The 21043-nt window shown below is 49.0% G+C and overlaps 1 protein-coding gene across 2 annotated transcripts; it reads left to right on the top strand.

The window, feature by feature from the left end:
- Positions 1–219: 219 nt before the first annotated feature.
- Positions 220–13123, top strand: Klhl36 (kelch like family member 36). Of its 2 annotated transcripts, XM_041649505.1 has the most exons (5): positions 220–412; positions 2320–2396; positions 4494–5564; positions 9823–9980; positions 12449–13123. In XM_041649505.1, exons 2-5 carry the CDS (start codon positions 2337–2339, stop codon positions 12999–13001), a joined length of 1842 nt encoding a protein of 613 aa, XP_041505439.1. In that variant the 5' UTR covers positions 220–412; positions 2320–2336; the 3' UTR covers positions 13002–13123. The 2 variants fall into 2 exon arrangements, with proteins under 2 accessions (XP_041505439.1, XP_041505440.1); XM_041649506.1 differs by lacking the exon at positions 9823–9980 and having other exon boundaries at positions 4494–5533.
- Positions 13124–21043: the final 7920 nt, after the last annotated feature.

Here is a 21043-nt window from a genome sequence, read left to right as displayed (position 1 = left end):
CATGCCTGGCCTGCCTAGGAGACAGCTGGGGTGAGGCTAAGAGAGATCAAAAGTAAGAAACCCTGGGTACCTCTTCCAGACACCTTCCCGCCCCTAAAACTGAGGTCCGCCCTCCTGCCTGTTAGTCTCCAACAGACCCGCCACTCAGACGACGCTCCGCCTTCCACCTTGCAGACCCCGCCTCTCGTCCCGCCTTCAGGCCCCGCCCCTCAGCCGCCATTGACAGTGCAGGCTTGCACTTCCTAGCGGAGGGATGGTTGCTTTTCGGGCGGGCACCGTAGCCCCGCAGCGTGCGCTGCTCTGGTAGCTGCTTGCAAGCGGGCGCGATTCGGGTTCGTGGGTGCACAGGTGCGACCCACGCCTCCCTCAGCGCCTCCAGCGCCTCAGCCCCTGCCGGGCGGGACCCGGGACGGTGAGTGCAGCCTGGGCTGCGTGCTGGATCCCGGGGACCCTGGGCGGGGGCTCTGCACCTTCACCTCACCTACTTGCACGTAGCCCTGGACGCGTCTAGCGGCTACAGACACGGTCCCTGAGACTAAGGCGAGCCCTTCACTGTAGCGCGCTGTCTCTCTCTGGATCCCTTGGCCTAGAAAAGAACGCTCTCAGACTGTGAGGAACCAAGAGACCTGGCTGGTCGCCCTAAGTAGTAGATGGGCAGAGAAGGTGTCTGTGTTTTCCTCTCTGTGACCTTGGGTGGGCCCCTCAGCCACCTGCCCAACCAGGGTGTGATTTTCTCACTGTGGGAACAATGGTACTCTGTCTCTGTCTGCCAAGGTGAACCGAGGGAGCCAGGGGTATGCAGTGAGTAGGTGCTTTTTTGATGACTGGTCTGTTTTCCTTCTCTCTGGGCCTCCAGCAACCCGGAGACAGAGTCCCTGCATGGGGACAGCTTCGACACAAAGTTACTAGTTTCCTCCGAAAGATTCCCTCCTCTCTTCTTTCCCAGGGAGAGTCGCACAGAATGGAATGTCCCCTGATTTCTTCCTCCGTGGGAACACTGGAGCCCCCTCTCTCTCCCTGTTTATCTCCTAATCGCGCTGACTTCTTAGCACATTGTTCTGCTTTAGCAAAGACTCTTTCTTCAATAGATAACAAAATGATTCTTCTAATGGACTCAGCAGAACCCGGGGAAATTTCTCCGAACCCCAATCCCGGTCTATGTGTTATGCCCAAGTTGGTTTCGTAAGGAAAATGAGGTGGAGAAAGTAAGACTGGCTAAGACAGATTCGTCTTTACGGCTGTTAATTAGACCAGCGAGAGTCTGCACCTTTCCAGTCTTCCCAAAGGATGGATGGAGGTTCGGTTCTCTGTGGGCGCCCGTTGGGGCAAGCTGATATCATGGGGTTGAGAGTAGGGAAGTTGCAGGTGTTGACTTTAGGTTGTTTGCAGTGGTCCCGTGTGTCAGTGTGTCTCCCTTCCTCCCCATCATTGTCCCCTACCCCTCAATGTATCGGGGCAGGGAGTCCCATAGACTCCAAGCACGAACAGAATCTTTCTGACCACAGCTAGAGAAGCAAGTTGAGCAGAATTTCTCTGAGTCAAATTAAGCTTAACCCAACAGATTTATTCCTTCCTGGGTGTCCCCTCCTAGTCTTCAAAGTCCCCCAAAGCCTGGCTCCAAGATGGCTCAGTGGACAAAGGTGTTTGCCACCAAGACTGACAACTTGAGTTCAATCCCTGGGTCCCATATGATGGAAAAAAGAGCTTAACTCTCCCAGGCTTTCACAAAATAAATTAAATTAAAGTTAAGGGGAAAAAAAAACATGAGCATGAAACACAGACTAAATGCTGTGAGATGCCACACTTTAGACATACAGGGTCGTGAATTAAGGGTTGCACTGAGCCGATGCCATAAAATGGGCTCAGAGTTCCAGGAACTCTGATATCCATACAGATATCCAAAGTCCTGAAAAGAGCAACTAGCCTAGCTTCCACCCCACAGTTCCCAAATAAAACAACTTTAAAAAAACAAACAAACAAACAAAAAAAACCAACAACTGATTCCCCCACATACACACACAGACTTTGCACTGTGTGCTGTCCTGTGTACCAGGTCATGAGATACCCTTCAAGTTAATAGAATCTCCTCTTGTGGTTGAGGGCTCTCTGTTTTCGTTCCTTCAATTCTATTTGCCAACTCAGATCTCACACTAAGCAGTTACAGCAGCCTGACTTTTTACACACAGTATCTCGTTCTCTCTCTCTCCTTCACGGGATGGTTTCTTCATTTGCTAACAGTGGTGTCTGTCTGCAGGGCCCACAGCTAACAGCCAGCCTGGAGTTAATGGCGCATGCTCAGAAATGCTATTCTCATTGTAGGTCCGGAATCACTCACAATGGAGGCAAGCAAGCAGATGCGAGTGTCTCGGCCATACAAAATCAGCGAATCTTCAAAGGTAACGTGGGCAGTGCCTCTCCACCCGTGGTATCGATTCCTGTTGCCTCCATCTTATGTCTCCTTAACTGTATCCACCTGCGGGTTTGCAGAGGAGCTCCTGGGTATAGCTCCCTCCATTTTCCATATCACCATGATGGGTGGGACAAAAGAACCAAGGGACTTCTGCCTTCATGTGGGCCTTACCAACGATGCGAGTCTCATGGAGAGTCCAGCCTCTGACCTTAAAATAGGACCCATCTTCCTGATGTTAGGACACCGGGGATCACTTCTCTGTTTGTGTCCAACTCCCTGGGACCCCAAGAACGAACAAGTATGGACTCCCTGGGTTCTGGCCACCAGCCCACATCAAGCTGGTTTCATTAGAATCAGACTCAGCGAGTCAGGAAAGAATCCAGGGAGAATGACCATGCCCAGTGGGCAGGGTGCACATTTGTAATCTCAGCACTTGAAGGCTGAGACAAGAAGACAACCAAGAGGGCTGGAGAGATGGCTCAGAGGTTAAGAGCATTGCCTGCTTTTCCGAAGGTCCTGAGTTCAATTCCCAGCAACCACATGGTGGCTCACAACCGTCTATAATGGGGTCTGGTGCCCTCTTCTGGCCTGCAGACAGAATATTGTATACATAATAAATATCTAAATAAATAGATAAATAAATAAATAAATGGCAACCAAGAGTTTAAGGCCAGCCTGCCTATATAATGAGTACAGGTGAGTACAGGCTGGCCGGCCAGTCAGAGTTACTTAGCAAAATCCTCTCCCAAAAACCATCCTGTGTGTATGTGTGGAGGGGAGGAGTGTCACACACCTTTAACTCCAGGAGAAACTGGTGGATCTCTGAGTCTACAGGGTGAGTTCTAGGACAGCCAGGGCTACAGAGAGCCCTGCCTTAGAACAAAACAAACAAACAAACAAACAAAAAACCAACAATAAAAACAAACAGGACAAACAGGCTCAGCAGGTAAAGGCATTTGCCAACTAAGCCTAGCAGCCTAAGTTCAAACCCCGGGATTCACTTGGTGAAAGGAGAGAGTCAACTCATGCAAGTTATCCTTTGAGATATGTAAACAGTGGCACACAACACTATCCTCCCTCCCCCCAAAAAAACCTAAGTAAATAAATGTAATAACGATAACATTTTAAAAAGAAAAGAAAAAGGCCAGGAAGTGGGTCGGTGGCTAGCTAACCTGAGACCACGCAGCAGGCAGGATGCAGAGTTGAAGTTCTAACTTCAGTCCATCCGACTTAAGCGGTGGGGTGGGGTGCAGGAGCACTCCCCTGATGGGAAAATGTTTACAAAGTATCTATCAAGACCTAGAAGAAGAAAAGAAAGAAAGAAAGAAAGAAAGAAGACAGAAGAGAGAAAGCTCTTAGACTCCTGATGATAAAGGAGAAAGAGAAAGCACGCCGGCAGTTTTTTTTGTTGTTGTTTCTGGTTTTTGTTTGTTTGTTTTTGTCTTTGCTTTTTCGAGACAAGGTTTTTCTGTGTAGTCTTGGCTGTCCTAAACTATCATTCTGCAGACCAGGCTGGCCTGGAACTCACAGAGATCTGCCAAGCAGACAGTTTCTAGGAATTATATTTAGCGAGCTGCCTAAACGTAAAATCACTTGCTGCTCGAGTCTGACAGACAACCTGAGCTCCCTGCTTTGAATGTCTGAACTGGAAGGAGAGCTGGCCTCTCACCTCCCCATTCACACTGTGCTGTGTGCCTGAGTGCTAATAAATATTTTATTCTCTTGTTTCATTTTATTTGAGGCAGTGTCTCTTTATGTAGACCTGGCTGGTCTGGAACATTCTAGGTAGACCAAGACTGGCCTTGACCTCACAGAGGCCCAATTGCCTCTGCCTCTGAGTACTAAGATTATAGGCATGTACCAGCACACCCAGCCAAATTTATAAAACATTGCAGGAGGGAGGACAAGAAGGGAGGAGAAGCATACTCTCAGATGCCCCTGAGATGCTCCAGGTTTACTTCCATGGCTCTTATTCCATCTTAGAGCAATTGTCATTACCTCTGGGCTGACTGTGGTCCCTGCAGGCCGTGGACAGCAGGCCTGTGCTTTCTCTCCTGATGCACAGGCTTCTCTTCTCGCGCAGGTGTACCACTGGGCTGACCACTCCACCACAGTGCTGCAGCGGCTGAATGAGCAGCGGCTGCATGGCGTCTTCTGTGACGTGGTCCTCGTGGTGGAAGAGCAGCAAGTGCCCGCCCACCGCAACCTTCTGGCTGTCTGTAGCGACTACTTCAACTCCATGTTCACGCTGGGCATGCGTGAGGCTTTCCAGAAGGAGGTGGAACTGGTCGGCGCCTCCTACGTGGGGCTCAAGGCCGTGGTGGACTTCCTCTACAGCAGTGAGCTGGAGCTGGACGGCAACAACATTGACTACATCCTGGAAACAGCGCACCTGCTGCAGATATGGACGGTGGTGGACTTCTGCTGTGAGTACCTGGAGCAGGAGGTGAGTGAGGACAATTACCTCTACCTCCAGGAGCTGGCCTCCATCTACAGCCTCAAGCGGCTGGATGCCTTCATCGACAGCTTTGTCCTGAGCCACTTCAGCACCCTGTCCTTCACGCCTGACTTCCTGCAGAACGTCTCTGTGCAGAAGCTGTGTGTCTACCTGAGCAGTGGCCAGGTACAGCACACCTGGGAGTATGACCTGCTGCAGGCAGCTCTGCAGTGGCTCACCCAGCAGCCAGAGCGAGAGGTGCACACCTGCCTGGTGCTCGAAAACATCCGCTTCCCCCTCTTCTCTGAGGACATCCTGCTCCAGCGTGTGAAGCTGGCCATGGGCTCGCTGTTGCCCAGTGTGGCTGATGGCAAGGGCTTCATGGAGGAGGCCCTGAACTACCACAGCAACCTAGTGGCGCAGCCTGTCCTGCAGACAAAGCGAACAGAGCTGCGTTCTGAGGAGTGCTTGCTCTTTGTGGGTGGCGAGGTCTCCGAGCGGTGTCTGGAGCTGAGCGATGACACCTGCTTCCTAGACACCAAGAATGAACAGTGGGTGAAGGAGACATCCCTGCCTGCCCGCCGGAGCCACCACTGCGTTGCCGTGCTGGGGGGCTTCATCTTCATTGCTGGTGGCAGCTTCTCGAGAGACAACGGAGGGGATGCAGCCTCCAACCTTCTTTATAGGTATGACCCCCGCCATAAACAGTGGATCAAGGTGAGATTAAAGCAGATTAATTCATTTCTCTTGAGGCCTCCCTCTTTGCAGCTCCCTAACCTCACCATGGCTTCCTGTTCAGACGCCTTGATGACTGCCCTGCTTCCGAGAGAACTGGGATGATACAGTGATGGTCTGCATCCTTGCTGCCTTCCTCATGCCTACACCAGGGTAGGGGTCAGGGGAGCCATGCAACCACCATCTGAAGGGCTGGCTACTGCCCAAAGCGGTATTCTTCACTGGGACTTTCTACCCTGATGGGGCTATTCTGTGTCGGTCCTGTTTCCAGCACAGTGGCCACTGGCCCTCTGTGCCCATTGAGGGCTTGAAATGTGGCCAGTGTACATTTTCAGTCTCATCTAATTGCAACTGACAGCTACTAAGTATCAATGGCTGCTCCAGACTCCATTATGGGCCTCAGCCAAGCAAAGGTCCCCGTGCCTCAGAGCCTCTGCTCGGCTTCTGTAGAAGGCTTCTTGTTCTTCCCAACTGCCTGGCTAGCTTAGACCCAAAATAATCACACAGAAACTGTATTAATTAAATCATTGCTTGGCCCATTAGCTCTAGCTTCTTATTGGCTAACTCTTACATATGAATTTAACCCATTTCTATTAATCTGTGTGTCACCACGAGGTCGTGGCCTACCAGCAAAGTTTCAGCACATCTGTCTCCTGCGGCTCCATGGCTTCTCCCTCACTCTGCCCTTCTTTCTCCCAGCATACAGCTCTGTCTTCCCCACCTACCTAAGTTCTGCCCTGCTGTAGGTCCAAAGCAGTTTCTTTATTCATTAATGGTATTCAAGCATACAGAGGGAAATCCACATCAGGCTTCTCTTGTGGAGATATTTGAGGAGTAATGTTCAGAAAGCCACAAAGCTCCATGCAACTTAGGGTCATTGTGGAGCCCAGACATTAGCCCCATTAGCACACCCTAGCTGAGTGTCTTAGTTACTGTTCTGTTGCCAGAAAGAGACACTGTGACCAAGGCAACTCTTTAAAAAGGGGGGGTGGGATGTTGGAGAAATGGCTCGGTTGGTTAAGAGTACTTGTTTCTCTTGCAAAGGACCAGAGTTCAGTTCCCAGCACTCACGCGGTTGCTCACAAACATCTGTGACTCCAGTTCCAGGGGATCTGAGGTCTTCTAACCTCCATGAGCAAACAGGATACACATACATACATGCAGGCAAAACACCCATACAAGAAATACAAAATAAGTACATTTTTAAAGAAAGCATTTAATTGGGAGCTTGCTTCCAGCTTCAGAGGGTTAGTCCATTATCATCACGGCCAAAAGCAGATAGGCCTGGTATTAGAGCAATAGCTAAGAGCTTTACATGTTGATCCACAGGCAGCGGATAGAGAGACTGGGCTTGGCATGGGCTTTTAAAACCCCAAAGCTCATGCCCAGTGAAACACTTCTACAAGGCCACACCTCCTAATCTTTCCCTAACAGTTTACCGACTGGGGATTTTGCATGCGAGTTTATGAGCCTACGGGGGCCATTCTCGTTCAAACCACCATACTGAGCTAGTGAGTGCTTAGGAGTTTCAAGATGCCACCTTGTCTTTCCCAAGTTTCACCTTCTACCTCTATATGCTTGTGGCCTTGTAGGGCTAAGAGGGTGGTACCTGAGTTGATGGGCATGTGTATGGATGAAGTGTCCCCTTCTGCAGTCACCTCTCTAGACTGCAACCAACTGAAATGTCTTTACGCTCACACCTCTGTGTGACCAATTGCCTCAGGGTTTGCTGAATTTAACATCTCCCAGGCATGGGAGCTCACTCCTGTAATCCCAGGATTTAGGAGGCGCCGCAAGTCTGAAGCCAGTTTTGGGCTATGTAGTGATTCCAGGTGAACTTGGGCAATAGTTTGGGACCTTGTTGCAAAAACAACCAAAATAGATTCCAGATGGCTTTTCAGTTCTAATATCAAAACTCTAGCCTGACCAGGTGGTGGGGGGCATGCCTTTAATCACAGCACTCAGGTGCTCGCTTCGGCAGCACATATACTAATCACAGCACTCAGGAGGTGGAGGCAGGAGGTTCTCTGTGTGTGAATCTGAGTCCTGCCTGGTCTACAGATTGGGTTCCAGGACAGCCAAAGCTACACAGAGAAACTCTGTCTTGAAAAACAAAAACAAAAAAAAAATTAAAAGAGTAAAAATTTAAAAAACCTCTAGCCTGGGCCAGCAAGGTGACTTAGGACTCTGACCTCTACATACATGGCATAGCATGCATGCCACACACACACCCAGATATACACAATTGTAGCACAAATTCTAGCTGATATTAATAATAAAGCCCAGAGTCAGATATTAGGGGTGAAAGCTCAAAGATCAGAGAAGCCGTACGGCCAGCCCCTTTTTACCTCTATCAATGCTCAGACCGAAGGGGCGATCCTGTCCTCAGACTATCTCCTCAGACTTCTCCCTCTGACTGAATCTGTCTCCACCAAACCTCAGAATGCCCTGAGCTCCTGTCTCCTCCTGCCGTATATTCTTCTCTCCACCCAGCCATATACTCCTGTCTCCATGTCCCTAGTGCTGGGACTAAAGGTGTGTGAGCTCTATTTATTTATTTATTTATTTTTGATTTTTTTTTTTTTTGAAACAGGGTTTCTTTGTGTAACCGTCTTGGCTGTCCTGGAACTCACTTTGTAGACCAGGCTGGCCTTGAACTCACAGAGATCCTCTGCCTCCTGAGTGCTAGGATTTAAGGCACTGCCTGGCTTCCTTATAAAACTTCATTAGAGTTACCACTAAGACCCACACAACAGAGTCTATACTAGGCTGTTTTGAGATTTCCTCTACCAACTGAATTAATCCAAAACTCTTACTTTAGCCTCAGGCAAACTCTTCAGACAAGGGTAAAAAGCAGTCACTTTCTTCCCCCAGAATATCACAAGAATTATCTCTAAGCAACATACTAAAATTCTCTTTCTCTGAAACCTCTTCAGTGAGTACCCCATAGTTCATCAAATCATACGCAGTACCACTGTCTTCCATGCTCCTACTAGTATGGCCCATTAAACAGCAGTTAAAACATTCAACTGCTTTTTAAATCCACAGTCCCAAGTCCATATTACTCCAAACTAAAACATAGTCAAGCCTATAACAGCAATACCATAGTCCTTGGTACCAACTTCTGTCTTATTTAGGATTTCTATTGCTGTGAAGAGACACCATGACCATGGCAATTCTTTTTTTTTTAAGATTTATTTATTTATTATGTATACAACACTCTGCCTACATGTATGCCAGAGGAGGGCGCCAGATCTCATTACAGATGGTTGTGAGCCACCATGTGGTTGCTGGGAATTGAACTCAGGTCCTCTGGAAGAGCAGCTAGTGCTCTTAACCACTGAGCCATCTCTCCAGCCCCCGACCATGGCAATTCTTAAAAAGAAAACATTTAATTGGGGTGGCTTGAATATAGTTTCAGAGGTTCAGTTCATTATCTCATGACGGGGAGCCTAGTGGCGCAGAGGCAGATGTGGTGCTGGGGTAGTAGCTGAGAGTCCTACATCTTGCAGGCAACGAGAAAGAGACTGTGATACTGAGCAAAAGACCTCAAAGACCACCTCCAAAGAGGCACACTTCTTCCAACAAGGCTATACCTGCTCCAACAAAGCCACACCTCCCAATAGTGTCTCCCTTTGGGGACCCTTTTCTTTCAAACCACCATAGTCACTTTCTGTTCTGTTAACATGGATGGTGACAATGGATCAGTATTGATTTAAAAAAAATCTCAACCAAATTGTGCTTCAGTGGTAAGAAATTGCCCACTCTGCTGAAATCCCTGATGGGGAAGAATGGAAAACTGGTTTTTGTTTAAACTTTCAAGTCTTATATAGATTTATTTATTTTATTTTATATACATTGTGCTGCATGTATGTCTGAGCACCATAGGCATACCTGGTGTCTGAGGAGATCAGAAGAACATAGGAGACTGAATTGTTTTTAGTTTTAGAAAGTCAATTAATTTCTTGCATAATGCCAGTCCATGAGGTTGACCATGTGGCCAAACCAATTTCAGGAGGTGTGGCCCATGCACCTCTTGAGGATTTGAGGTCTGATGGAAGCATCAGGGTTCTCAGAATCCCTACCAGTATCGCCCCATTTTCCTCAAGTCCAGGCCCTTCTCCCCAGCTCATCTGGCCACTGTCTGGCCCGCCTGGGCCATTGGCTTTGTGGACTCAGTGGAGGAACATGGTGCCAGGGCTTGGGAAAGGAAGCGTCAGGTGTCTCGCCCTCACCACAGGTGGCCTCCATGAACCAGCGCCGTGTGGACTTCTACCTGGCCTCCATTGAAGACATGCTGGTGGCTGTTGGTGGCCGGAACGAGAACGGAGCGCTGTCTTCTGTAGAGACCTACAGCCCCAAGACCAACTCCTGGACTTACGTGGCTGGCTTACCAAGGTGATGAGGGCTTGAGACCACTGTTGGAAGGTGATATTGTCACAGGAGAAAGTTTAGTCTTTGCCTTCTGTTTTCATAATGTCCTGTTGCAGCTCAAGACAAGCATTTCCAGTTTTCAAATTGGCTGGGCCCTGGGCTTCAGAGAGTGAGTGTTGTGTTGGGATGGTCAGTCCCTTCCTAGAAGGCCTGGCTGGTGTAGGCAGGAGGTCAGAGGGGCATGGGCCTTATCCTACCTGTGTTTTATTTGCTTGCCTGCAGAATGGGTACTACAGGGCAGCCTGGGGGAAGTTACACACCATCTCTCTGACATTCTCCTTTTTTTTTTTTTTAAAGATTTTATTTATTGGGGGCTGGAGAGATGGCTCAGAGGTTAAGGGCATTGCCTGCTCTTCCAAAGGTCCTGAGTTCAATTCCCAGCAACCACATGGTGGCTCACAACCATCTGTAATGGGGCCTGGTGCCCTCTTCTGGTCTGCTAGCATACACACAAACAGAATATTGTATTCATAATAAATAAATAAATAAATATTTTATTTATTTATTATATATATATAGTGTTCTGCCTGCATGTATGCCTGAGGGCCAGAAGAGGGTGCCAGATCTCATTACAGATGGTTGTGAGCACATGTGGTTGCTGGGAATTGAACTCAGGACCTCTGGAAGAGCAGCCAGTGCTCTTAACCACTGAGTCATCTCTTCTGCCCTCTCTGACATTCTCATGTGGCCTCCAGCAAGCAGGGAGTACCCCAGAGATAGTAGTGCACCCCACCACTGAACCTGCACACATCTGTTACCACACCTAGGCTATACCTAAACCCAGACTCTGAACCTTCCTGGCTGTAAGATGCACTATCTTGGGGATGTGGTCTCCCAGAGTTAGCAGGGCGTGTGTAGTTAGAATGAAGCTGTGTTTAAAGTCACAATTAAGCCTGGCCTGGGGCTTTATTCCTATAATCCCAGCACCCAGGAAACTGAGGTAGGGGATTGAATTTGAGGCCATGCTAGGCTACATAGTGAGACTTTGTCTCAAATAAATAAATATGGGGGCAATTCCTGGACGCTATTGGTGAGCAGGTGACACTCTGTATCACTATGACTAGGCCCTGGGCATCCCTAGCAACCTGGTGAGTGGAGAGGTAGCCAGAGAGTGACAGTGATCAGTTGGGCAGTGTTGTCAGTGATTGCCTGCTGATGGGTTCTCTGAGTAAACACCGTTTATCGGGCGAAATTAAGCTGGTGGTCATGCTGAGAGTAGGTGCCACCACCACCACTGTCTTGGGACAATGGTGTGGGGGTGTGATTATTTTTAAGGAGACACCCTGTGCTCCTAGATGGTGTGAACACAATCCGTGATGTCATCATCATCAATGTGTACACAGCCTACACTGATGAGTTTCCCATCCAGCCTTCCTCAGTCATTGCCCTGTTGGCATAGCAAGCCTGTACAAGCCCCACGTGAACCAGGACCTAGGCCCGACCCATCTCTTCTGCCTGCCCTGGGCTCTCCCTGTGAACGCCATCCTAGCCCTTTCCAGCCCTGATTGCCGACCAAACCACAACACTAGGTTTCATTTCTTTGGTCCTGGACTTTTTTTTTTTTGGAGGGGGGGTTGTGGGCTTTTCTCTTTTTACATTCACATTGTGTATGTGTGTGTGTGTGTGTGTGCACAAACAGGTCCTACAGCACATACAGGGTGGTCAGAAGACACCTTACGGGAGTTGATCTCTTCCATCATGTAGGTTCTAGGGATCAAACTAAGGGTGTCAGGCTTGGCAGCAAGCACCTATATCCATCTTTTTGACAGTCCTCTCTAACATTGTTTTGAGCCTGTACTTATAGGTCACTTTATTGCCCTGGCTGGCCCAGAACTCACAGAGACCTCCCTGCCAAGTGCTAAGACTAAAGACGTGCATCACAGGCCCAGTTAAACATCCTTTTTTGTCCACCCCCCACTTTGATAGCGTTTAGAGGAGTCAGGTTTATAGGAAACTGCACACAAAGTGGAGTGCTCCCATGCATCCTCCCTGCAGCAGGGGACTCTTGTTCACCTGCCTTCTGTACCCCTTGTCCACTGACAGCTAAGATCCACGACCTATCTGTGGTTTACCGGCTCTGTGTTTTCTTTCTTTCTTTTTTTTTTTTTTTTTTTTTTTTTTTTTTTTTTTTGGTTTTTCGAGACAGGGTTTCTCTGTGGTTTTGGAGCCTGTCCTGGAACTGGAACTAGCTCTTGTAGACCAGGCTGGTCTCTAACTCACAGAGATTCGCCTGCCTCTGCCTCCCAAGTGCTGGGATTAAAGGCCTGCGCCACCACCGCCCGGCAGGCTCTGTGTTTTCTCCTCCGGCCCTCATGACCTCCTGAGAAGCAGGCTGTACCCCGTTGGCAAAGAGCCCAAGTCCCCTACTCACAAAGATGGGACCTGGGACCCGGCTCTGCCCAGAGCTCCTCTGTCCTCTGTCCTCTCTGCAGGTTCACCTATGGCCACGCAGGCACCATCTACAAAGACTTTGTGTACATCTCAGGGGGACACGACTACCAGATTGGCCCATACCGCAAGAACCTGCTGTGCTATGACCACCGGACGGACGTGTGGGAGGAGAGGCGGCCCATGACGACGGCCCGAGGCTGGCACAGCATGTGCAGCCTGGGTGACAGCATCTATTCCATTGGGGGCAGTGACGACCACGTGGAGTCCATGGAGCGCTTCGATGTGCTGGGTGTGGAGGCCTACAGTCCTCAATGCAACCAGTGGACCCGTGTGGCGCCACTGCTGCAGGCCAACAGCGAATCGGGCGTGGCCGTGTGGCAGGGCCGTATCTACATCCTGGGCGGCTACAGCTGGGAGAACACGGCCTTCTCCAGGGCTGTGCAGGTGTATGACCGTGAAGCCAACAGGTGGAGCAGGGGTCCGGACCTCCCCAACGCCATTGCAGGCGTGTCGGCCTGTGTGTGTGCCCTCAACCCAAGACTGGAGGAAAAGAAGAAGAGGAGCAAGGACAAGTGCCAGGACCGAGGTCAGTGACACCGAGGCTCTGGCAGAGCGGCCACATCCACAGCTGTCACACCGTAGGAGCTATTTTCTACTTTTTTCATTCCTGGTATTTCTATGCTATCACAGTAAATAATAATTAAATATTCTTCACAACTTTACATATTATCTCATTTGAATACTTGCACTTGGGTCATCGTGTCTGCACGGGCCTTCTTCCCGGGCCAGACACCCCTGAAGTTCCCTGTGACTGTTCCCACCCACAGTTACTGGCTCACAGGTTATATGAAAAAATTGGTAGTGAAAATCAGTGTCCCCAAGTTTTGGGCTTCCCCAAACCTAGCTGCAGCTTTTGTACAGATACCCAAGCTGTGCTGAGGCATAGAGGCCTATCCAGAGACTTGAATTCTGAGCGTCAGCTGCATTCTGCATTCAGTTACCTCGGGCAAGGGTACGCATGTTTGTTGTGCATTTAAAGACACGGGGATCCCAAGCTCCCTGGACAGGCAGTTGAGACCCAGGGACTCTTGATTTTCTTGCTGAAGGTTCCATAGCAGCCGATTCTTTTCCTGAATAGTGTCATCTTCCCTGGCTGGAAATCTTTGTGAATTCTCTGTTGTTAAGAAGGAAGAGTAGGAAAAGGTGCAAACGTGTTTATGTGTGGTATTCCGTAGTGTGAGCTACCTCCTACCTAATGTCACTGTTGTAGCAAGCTCCCCAAATCTGCCTTCATTTTTAAAAAAATATTTATTTATTTATTATGTATACATAAATATACATAAATAAGAGGGCACCAGACCTCATTACAGATGGTTGTGAGCCACCATGTGGTTGCTGAGAATTGAACTCAGGACATTTGGAAGAGCAGGCAATGCTCTTAACTGCTGAGCCATCTCTCCAGCCCCTTTGCAAATTGTATATGTACTAAAGGATTTCACACCACAAATGGGCATGCTTGGGTGTGTGAGCATGCGTGTGCCTGCACGTGAGCACACCTGTGTATACAGTCAAACTCAGTTAAGGTTTTTGGTGATGGATGCCTTTGGTGCCTTTTGCAACATTTGTGTCTGAGTTTTATGGCCTTCCAAGTTTTCCTGCCTTGCCTCCTTAGTTACCTTTCTGCTTGTTGCATTTGTTTTGAATTCCATACGGAGCTCTCAGTTCCTGAAAAACATTTAAAACAGCTTGCCTGCCAGCTCGTGCTTTGTGGGAGACCGAGGCATTTCACGGCCACTTCACTTGTGCTTCTAATTACTGTGCTTACCCTGGAATACCATTCAGGTCCTTGATTCCCACACTGAATCCCCGTGACCTGAAGTGTATGTCAAGTGGGTAATTTGGTTAGCAAAGAAAAAAGCTAGAAATGAAAAGAGGTCTAGGCCAGGGCATGCAGTGGGTTCCCTTGGACAGAAAGATTGTGGTTGTGGGTAGAGCTCAGAGGTACAGCCTTTTCCTAGCATACGGGAAACTCTAGGTTTCATCCATCATACTACAAAACAAAAATAAAACAGCACTCCAGAGCCTACGGCAGGAGGCTTGCCATGAGTTCCAGACCACCCTGGATTGCAGAGTGAGATCCTGTCTCACTCAAAAAGGAAAAGACCAGAAACTGTCAGTGAAGATAGAAGATAGAGGCTCCTCTCTCCTGGGGACCTGTGGGGCTGAGGTTGGCTCCCTGCCTGCAAGTTTTAAGCAGGCCACGTGTGGACAAGCCAGTCACCGATGGGTGCCATCAGTTAATTCAAATCCAGAGAGCACAGGGAGGCACCTGCACATCGCATACCTGGAAGCCTCAAGCCACCCCAGGGAGGACATGGCTGCCTATCACCAATTCCTCCCCTTAGGGTTCCCAGGCCATAGGTTCAAAGCCCTGCTGGATGTAGCTACAGTGGCACCTGACAGCCGGTGAGTGGTCGGTTGTCTGGGTCTGAGAGCTTCTGGGATGATGAGACAGGAAGAAGGAGGCTTTGCGTTTTATGGAGTGATGAGCCAGTCACAGCCAAGCAGGGTGAGCATCGTTTGTGACATGGAGGGATGTGAATATCAGCTCAGCAAAGGTGCTCTCACCCGAGGCTCACACAATCATGGAGCCACCCATAGTTCCATGGGGTGGGGGGATCCCAAAAGCTAGTTAGTGGAGGGGGTCTTTTCGGCCTCCATGGCCAGCAGAGTATCGATATGTGGGAGGCAATACGGCATTTCAGTAGCCAGCGTTTGTTCAAACTTCAGGAGTCTGACCGTGAGTTGTTGATTTGAGGCATGTTTGAGCACAGCACAGTTTGGCAAAGATTTTGCCGATGATAATTAACTCAACCCCGGGTGCACAATAAAGTACACATAAATCTCCTCGAGGAACAAAGTCGGCTAAATAAGGATCAGACGTGACTACATAGAAACTCTTTGTCAAGTACATGTGACATCTTCCATGAGGATAGGTTCTATAGGTGACTAAAAAACATGCTTATCATAAGGATCTGGGGGAGGGTCCAACGTGGTCTCTGACCACACAGATAGTGAAAAGGTCACTAGGCTATTAAATATGTCCACCCCTCCCAGTCTTCTGGGCAGATAATGGGTTATGCATCTTTTCCCTTGAAGGAACAACTTGTGTGTTTAATGTCCCAGGCTTCCCTAGTGCTTATCTGTGAGGACAAGGACCTCTGTCCCTCCTTCAGGTTAGGAAAACTCAGCAGCTTGGGTTTCCCCCTACACACTTTCCCTCATCCTTCCTCTTGTCTTTGGTATCTGGTCTCTTTATCTCTCCACATGGTGACCTCGTGTGCACATCTTACACGGAAACCAGAGCTCACCAGATTGACGGTCCCCAATGCAACGAGCAGAGGTTTCATGACTTCTGGTCCCGGTCTGAGAATGCTTTGTCACTGATGTGTGTCACCCCTGGGGACCATCACAATTCCTCCTGCTGAAAGGGATGTCAGCAACAGGGTGTACCTGTCCCCAAGTCCTGCAGAAGGTATGTCCTGAGGTCAGAGACTGCCACGCACACCCCTTGGCACTTCAGCAGGGACTGTCCCATGCTTGACACAGCTCTGCTTTGGCTGTTCATGCAGGAGCCTGCACCCGGGCCCTGAGAGGCTCTGTGGCAGAAGTGATGTGTAGGTTGGTGACAGAACTCGGGGGTAGATCTCTTGCCTAGTGTGCACACGACTCTGGGTTCCAACCCCTACACCACTGGGGTGGGAGAAAGGAATGCCATTTGCCATCCCTTGGGGGTAGGTGCAAGAGTAATAGCAGCATCATGAGTTCAAGGCCAGCCTTACCTACTTAAGACCCTATCCCCATAAAAAGCTGTCACCTCAGCATGAAAGCTCAAATGAGGAGGCCCTAGGGCTCATGTCAAGACTCCAAAAGCATAATAGCACATACCTTTAGTCCCAGCGCTGTCTTCTTCAGGAGACAGGCAGGCAGATCTCTGTGAGGTCAAGGCCAGCCTGGTCTACATAGTAAGTTCCAGGACAGCCAGAGCTACATAAAGAAGCCCTGTCTCAAAATAACAAACATGAAACCCTCAGAGGAGAAAGGCATAAGCAGGAAGAGAGGGGGAGGATGAAAGACCATGTGGAATAGATCAGGCCTCTGCCCAACCCAGTCTGCACTGGAAAGAACTGGATGCTGGTGGGTATACAAAGGGGTTCGGGTCAAGCAGGTGGCTCACACCTGTGATCTCAGCACTTAGAATGCTGAGGCAGGAGGATGGCACGTTCCAGGCCAACCCAGGCTGTGAGCAAATTTGTGGAGACAGGAAGCATCTTGGCGACCTCCTGGAATGGAGATGGGGAGAGGAAAGTGGGAACAGCTGAGGGGCACAGCTGTGCAGTCCCTCGACTGTAGGAGGAATCCTTAGATTGCACACTTAAGGGTTGGAAAGATAGCTCAGCGGTTAATAGCTCTGGTGGAAGACCCAAAAGGGGTTCCCGGCGCCCATATCAGGTGAGTCCTGGCTGTTTTGGAACTCTCTCTGTAGACCAGGCTGGAGGCCTTCAACTCAAGAGATTCACCTGCCTCTGCCTCCCGAGTGCTGGGATTAAAGGTGTGCACCACCACTGCCTGACCAGAACTTAATTTTTAAAGATTTATATCTAACATGGGGTTAAAATGATGAGGTTGGAGACCAAAGAGATGGCTCAGGGTAAGGACTTTTGCAGCCAAGCCTAATGACCTAAATTCGATCCCTAGAACCTTCGCGGTGGAACAAGAACTAACTCGTGGAAGTTGTCCTCGGAACTCCACAAGTACCTGGAGGCATGTGCCCCTTCTGTCACAATAAATAAATAAAAATTTAAGCAGAAGCTTGCGTGGTTGCCTCAGGTGTCCTCCAGATGGCGCTGTGGAGCGGCAGTGCTCCGTTCCGGACCAGCTTGTGCTGGGAGGTACTCTCAGGCCCTTCAGGACAGAGCCGTCAGGCACTCCTAGAACAGCTCGGATAGGCGTGTCTCTGCCAGCACCGTTCCCTGAAACCTTTCTGTACCCACAGTCCGTTCTGGCTGCCCAGCCAACAGCTGTGTCTGGTTTGTTCTAGTCAAGACCGGGCTATAGGCCTTCTCCCAGGTAAGCATAGGCTGCTGTGCTAGCCCGTGTGTCCAGGTTTGAGACTGGAGCGACCTCAGCGGGAGCTCACACCTGCTGCCCACAAGGAGGACGACTCTCTGCTGCCCTTCCTGTTGACGCAGCAGGAAGCCCCGGGGTCTGTCTGGGGCCCTTTGAGCTGACCTTCAGCATCCTGGCTGAGTTCCGTAGATGGGTTTACCAGGCTGGCTCTGACAGTGATTCATCCCCCTAGGGCCTTTGGGTAGGTTGTTCAGTCATCCAAAGGGGCTAAAAATACAGTTCTGACTTCTGAGCCTTTTGTACTTCCTGCTCACATTCAGGAGGCCTCATCCCAGTTTCTGGTCATCACTTCGGCCCACAGCTCAAAGCCTCACTGGCATCTCCTCTTTTAGAGTAGGGACTGATCACATCCTCCTGATGTGCACAGAGCCCAGGACTCTGAATTACTCTCTGTGGCAGCTGGGCTTAATTCCACAGACTTGAGGAGAAAGACTACCGACCCTAACCATGACCAAATTAATTAAGGCGAACGAACAATTATTTAAAGCAAGCTTGGTGACTCATCCGGCTTCTTGCTCTAGGGGATCATCTGATGTCCTCTTCTGGACACATACAGACAGACACCTTCATAGCTGCCTGGAACACACGTGTGTGTGTCTGTGTGTGTCCCCAAGACTCAGCAGTTGTCACCTACCTAGAAAGCTGCCACAGAGAGACTGAAGAGGATGGTCAGCTCAGGCTCAATCCCTAGGGCAGGCACCACATTAGCTTCAGACCGCTTCAGTTTCAAGATCCAGCTTTTGATCTTGCAGACTTAGCTTCCTGCTCCGCTTGATGCAGCTGTGGTGGTTAATTTTATGGGTCTGCTTGGAGGGGGTCCAGAGCTCCAAGCTCACGTTCATCTTTGCAAGTTCCAAATAACATTTATCATAGTGTATTTTATAATTGTTTTACTTTACTATTAGTGCCTTCGTTAGAGCTTCCTATGGCTGTGAAGAAACACCATAACCACAGCAACTCTTTCATAAAGAAAACATTTAATTGGTGTGGCTCACTTACAGTTTCAGAGGTTCAGTCCTTTACTATCATGGTGGGGAGCAGGGCAGTGTGCAGGCAGACGTGGTGCTGGCTACATATTGACATGTGGTAGCAGGAAGTCGACTGACTCACTGAGCTGTGTCCTGGCAAAGGAAAACCTCAAAGCCTGCCCCACAGTAAAACACCTCCTTCAACAAGACCACACCCACTGCAGCGAAGCCACACCTCCTAATAGTGCCACTCCCTATGAGATTTTGGGAGCCAATTACATTAAAACTATCACAATTAGTTATTGTTGTTGATCTCTTCCCAGGCCTAATTTATCAATTAGACCTTTTCATAGGTCTCTAGTGTAAGCAAAATCAAAACATACGTAAAGTTTGGTGTCTCTGGAGGTTTAAGTTGGTCACTAGAGTCTTGAATGGTGTCCTCACAGGTGATGGGTATGGTTTGTGTGATTCTGCACATACATGCCCATAGATTTAAATGGCTTGGCTGGCTGGTTAGGCCCAGAGGAAGTTAAACTGGGTCTCAGAAGGAAATGACATGAGGCCTGGGATGGGCTTTCATCTAAGGGCAGGGAGTAGTGTCCCCGAGTCCCATGATGACTTGTGCTTGTTACCTAGCTATGCAATATACAGAAATGCTTTGCTCATAGATGCCAGCTAGCCCCTGTCATCGCTGCTCCAGAGGCAACTCAGCAGGCACACAAACAGAGTTGCTATGCAGCAGGAAAGAAGGGGGCTCAGCAGCATGTTCCATCCCCACCTCACTGCTGCCACTGCCATCAACACACAGCAAAGCCCACATGGCTCCATCCGTCCCTAGAGGAGGCCTGCGGCAGGAAGATACTCCATAACTTCGTGAGCACTGGCAGTGAAAAAGCCCAGTTTATTGGTGACTGGAATCCCAGCACTCAGGAGGCAGAGGCAGGTGGATTTCTGTGAGTTCAAGGCCAGCCTGGTCTACCTTGTCTGGAAATAACAAGAGCAACAACAAAAATAAATGTAACTGGATGTTTTAGGTAAGCTGGAGCCCCAGTGCCCTTACTTTGACCCTCCTCTAGTCGGTCAAGGTCGTGATAATGATAGAGGTAGCTAGTCAGGTAGTGTAAGTCCTGGTCTCAGGCCTCCATCTTTGGAGACCCCGCCCCTGTGCCCACCAAACCTTGACCTCTCCCCTGAGGAGGGGCAAGGCAACCCACCAAACCTTGACCACTCCTCCAGTCTCCCTGGAAAAGTCTGAGAGAGCTCACATTAAGAAAAATTCCTAACAGGTAGCAGGTGCCCCCATCTCCTATAAAGGAAAAAATCTGTCTGGAATATATGCAGACAGAACACTGTATACATAATAAATAAAGAAATAATTCTTTTAAATAAAGAGTTATTGAAAACCCAAGAGACAGGAATTTACAAGGTTTTATTTGCTCTTTGAATCAAAAATGGGGAAGAGAAGCCGGGCGATGGTGGCGCACGCCTTTAATCCCAGCACTCGGGAGGCAGAGGTAGGTGGATCTCTGTGAGTTCGAGACCAGCCTGGTCTACAGAGCTAGTTCCAGGGCAGGCTCCAAAGCCACAGAGAAACCCTGTCTCGAAAAACCAAAAAAAAAAAAAAAAAAAATGGGGAAGAGAAATATTCTCAGCCTCCTACTACCCTGTGTATGGTAGTGTTAACATTAATGGATGCCAGATGTAATGACCTGCCTGCCACCCAGCACTTTGGAGGCAGGAGGATCCGAAGTAGCTACATAGAGTTTGGGACCAACTTGGGTTACAAGAGACTCTTCCCCAAACAATGACAACTAACATTCTAACACTGAGGACACAGAGCAGAGACTCCCTCCAGCGACATTTCAAAGCCCCACCTTTGCCTCAGCAAAACCCAACTTTAAAAACCGTTGAGACAGGCATGGTGGAGCGTGCCTTTGGTCCCAGCACTCAGAAGGCAGAGGCAGAAGAATCTCTGTGAATTGGAGGTGAGCCTGGTCTACACAACATGGTCCAGGATGAACGGTCAGGACTACATAGACCCTGTCTCAAAAACAAACAAAACAAGACAAAACAAATTAATTAGGGGAGGGGGAGGGAAATGGGAGGCGGTGGCTGGGAAGAGACAGAAATCTTTAATAAATAAATAAATTAAAAAATAAAAAAAAACAAGACAAAACAAACATCTTGTTAAGGTTTGGAAGAGGTAAAGCCTGGTGTGCTTAGACACTCCTATAATCCCGACATTCTGGAAGCTAAGGCAGGAGGATGCTACTATCTGGGCAATTTAATAAATCCTGTCTCAAACCACAGAGAAACCCTGTCTCGAAAAAAACCAAAAAAAAAAAAATAAATAAATAAATAAATAAATAAATCCTGTCTCAAATAAAAAGTAAAGGGACAGCCGGGGATGTAGCTGCGAGTTGTACTTGGCATTCAGAAAGCTTGGATTACAATTCCCTGCATTGTGTTTGCTCACAA

Source organism: Microtus oregoni, unplaced genomic scaffold (assembly GCF_018167655.1).
Source record: "Microtus oregoni isolate MIOR12 unplaced genomic scaffold, Mior012 000004F_ref0000308, whole genome shotgun sequence".
Taxonomy (NCBI): Eukaryota; Metazoa; Chordata; class Mammalia; order Rodentia; family Cricetidae; genus Microtus; species Microtus oregoni.
The sequence above is the reverse complement of the archived record's forward strand: the minus strand, read 5'-3'. Positions and strand labels throughout refer to the sequence as shown.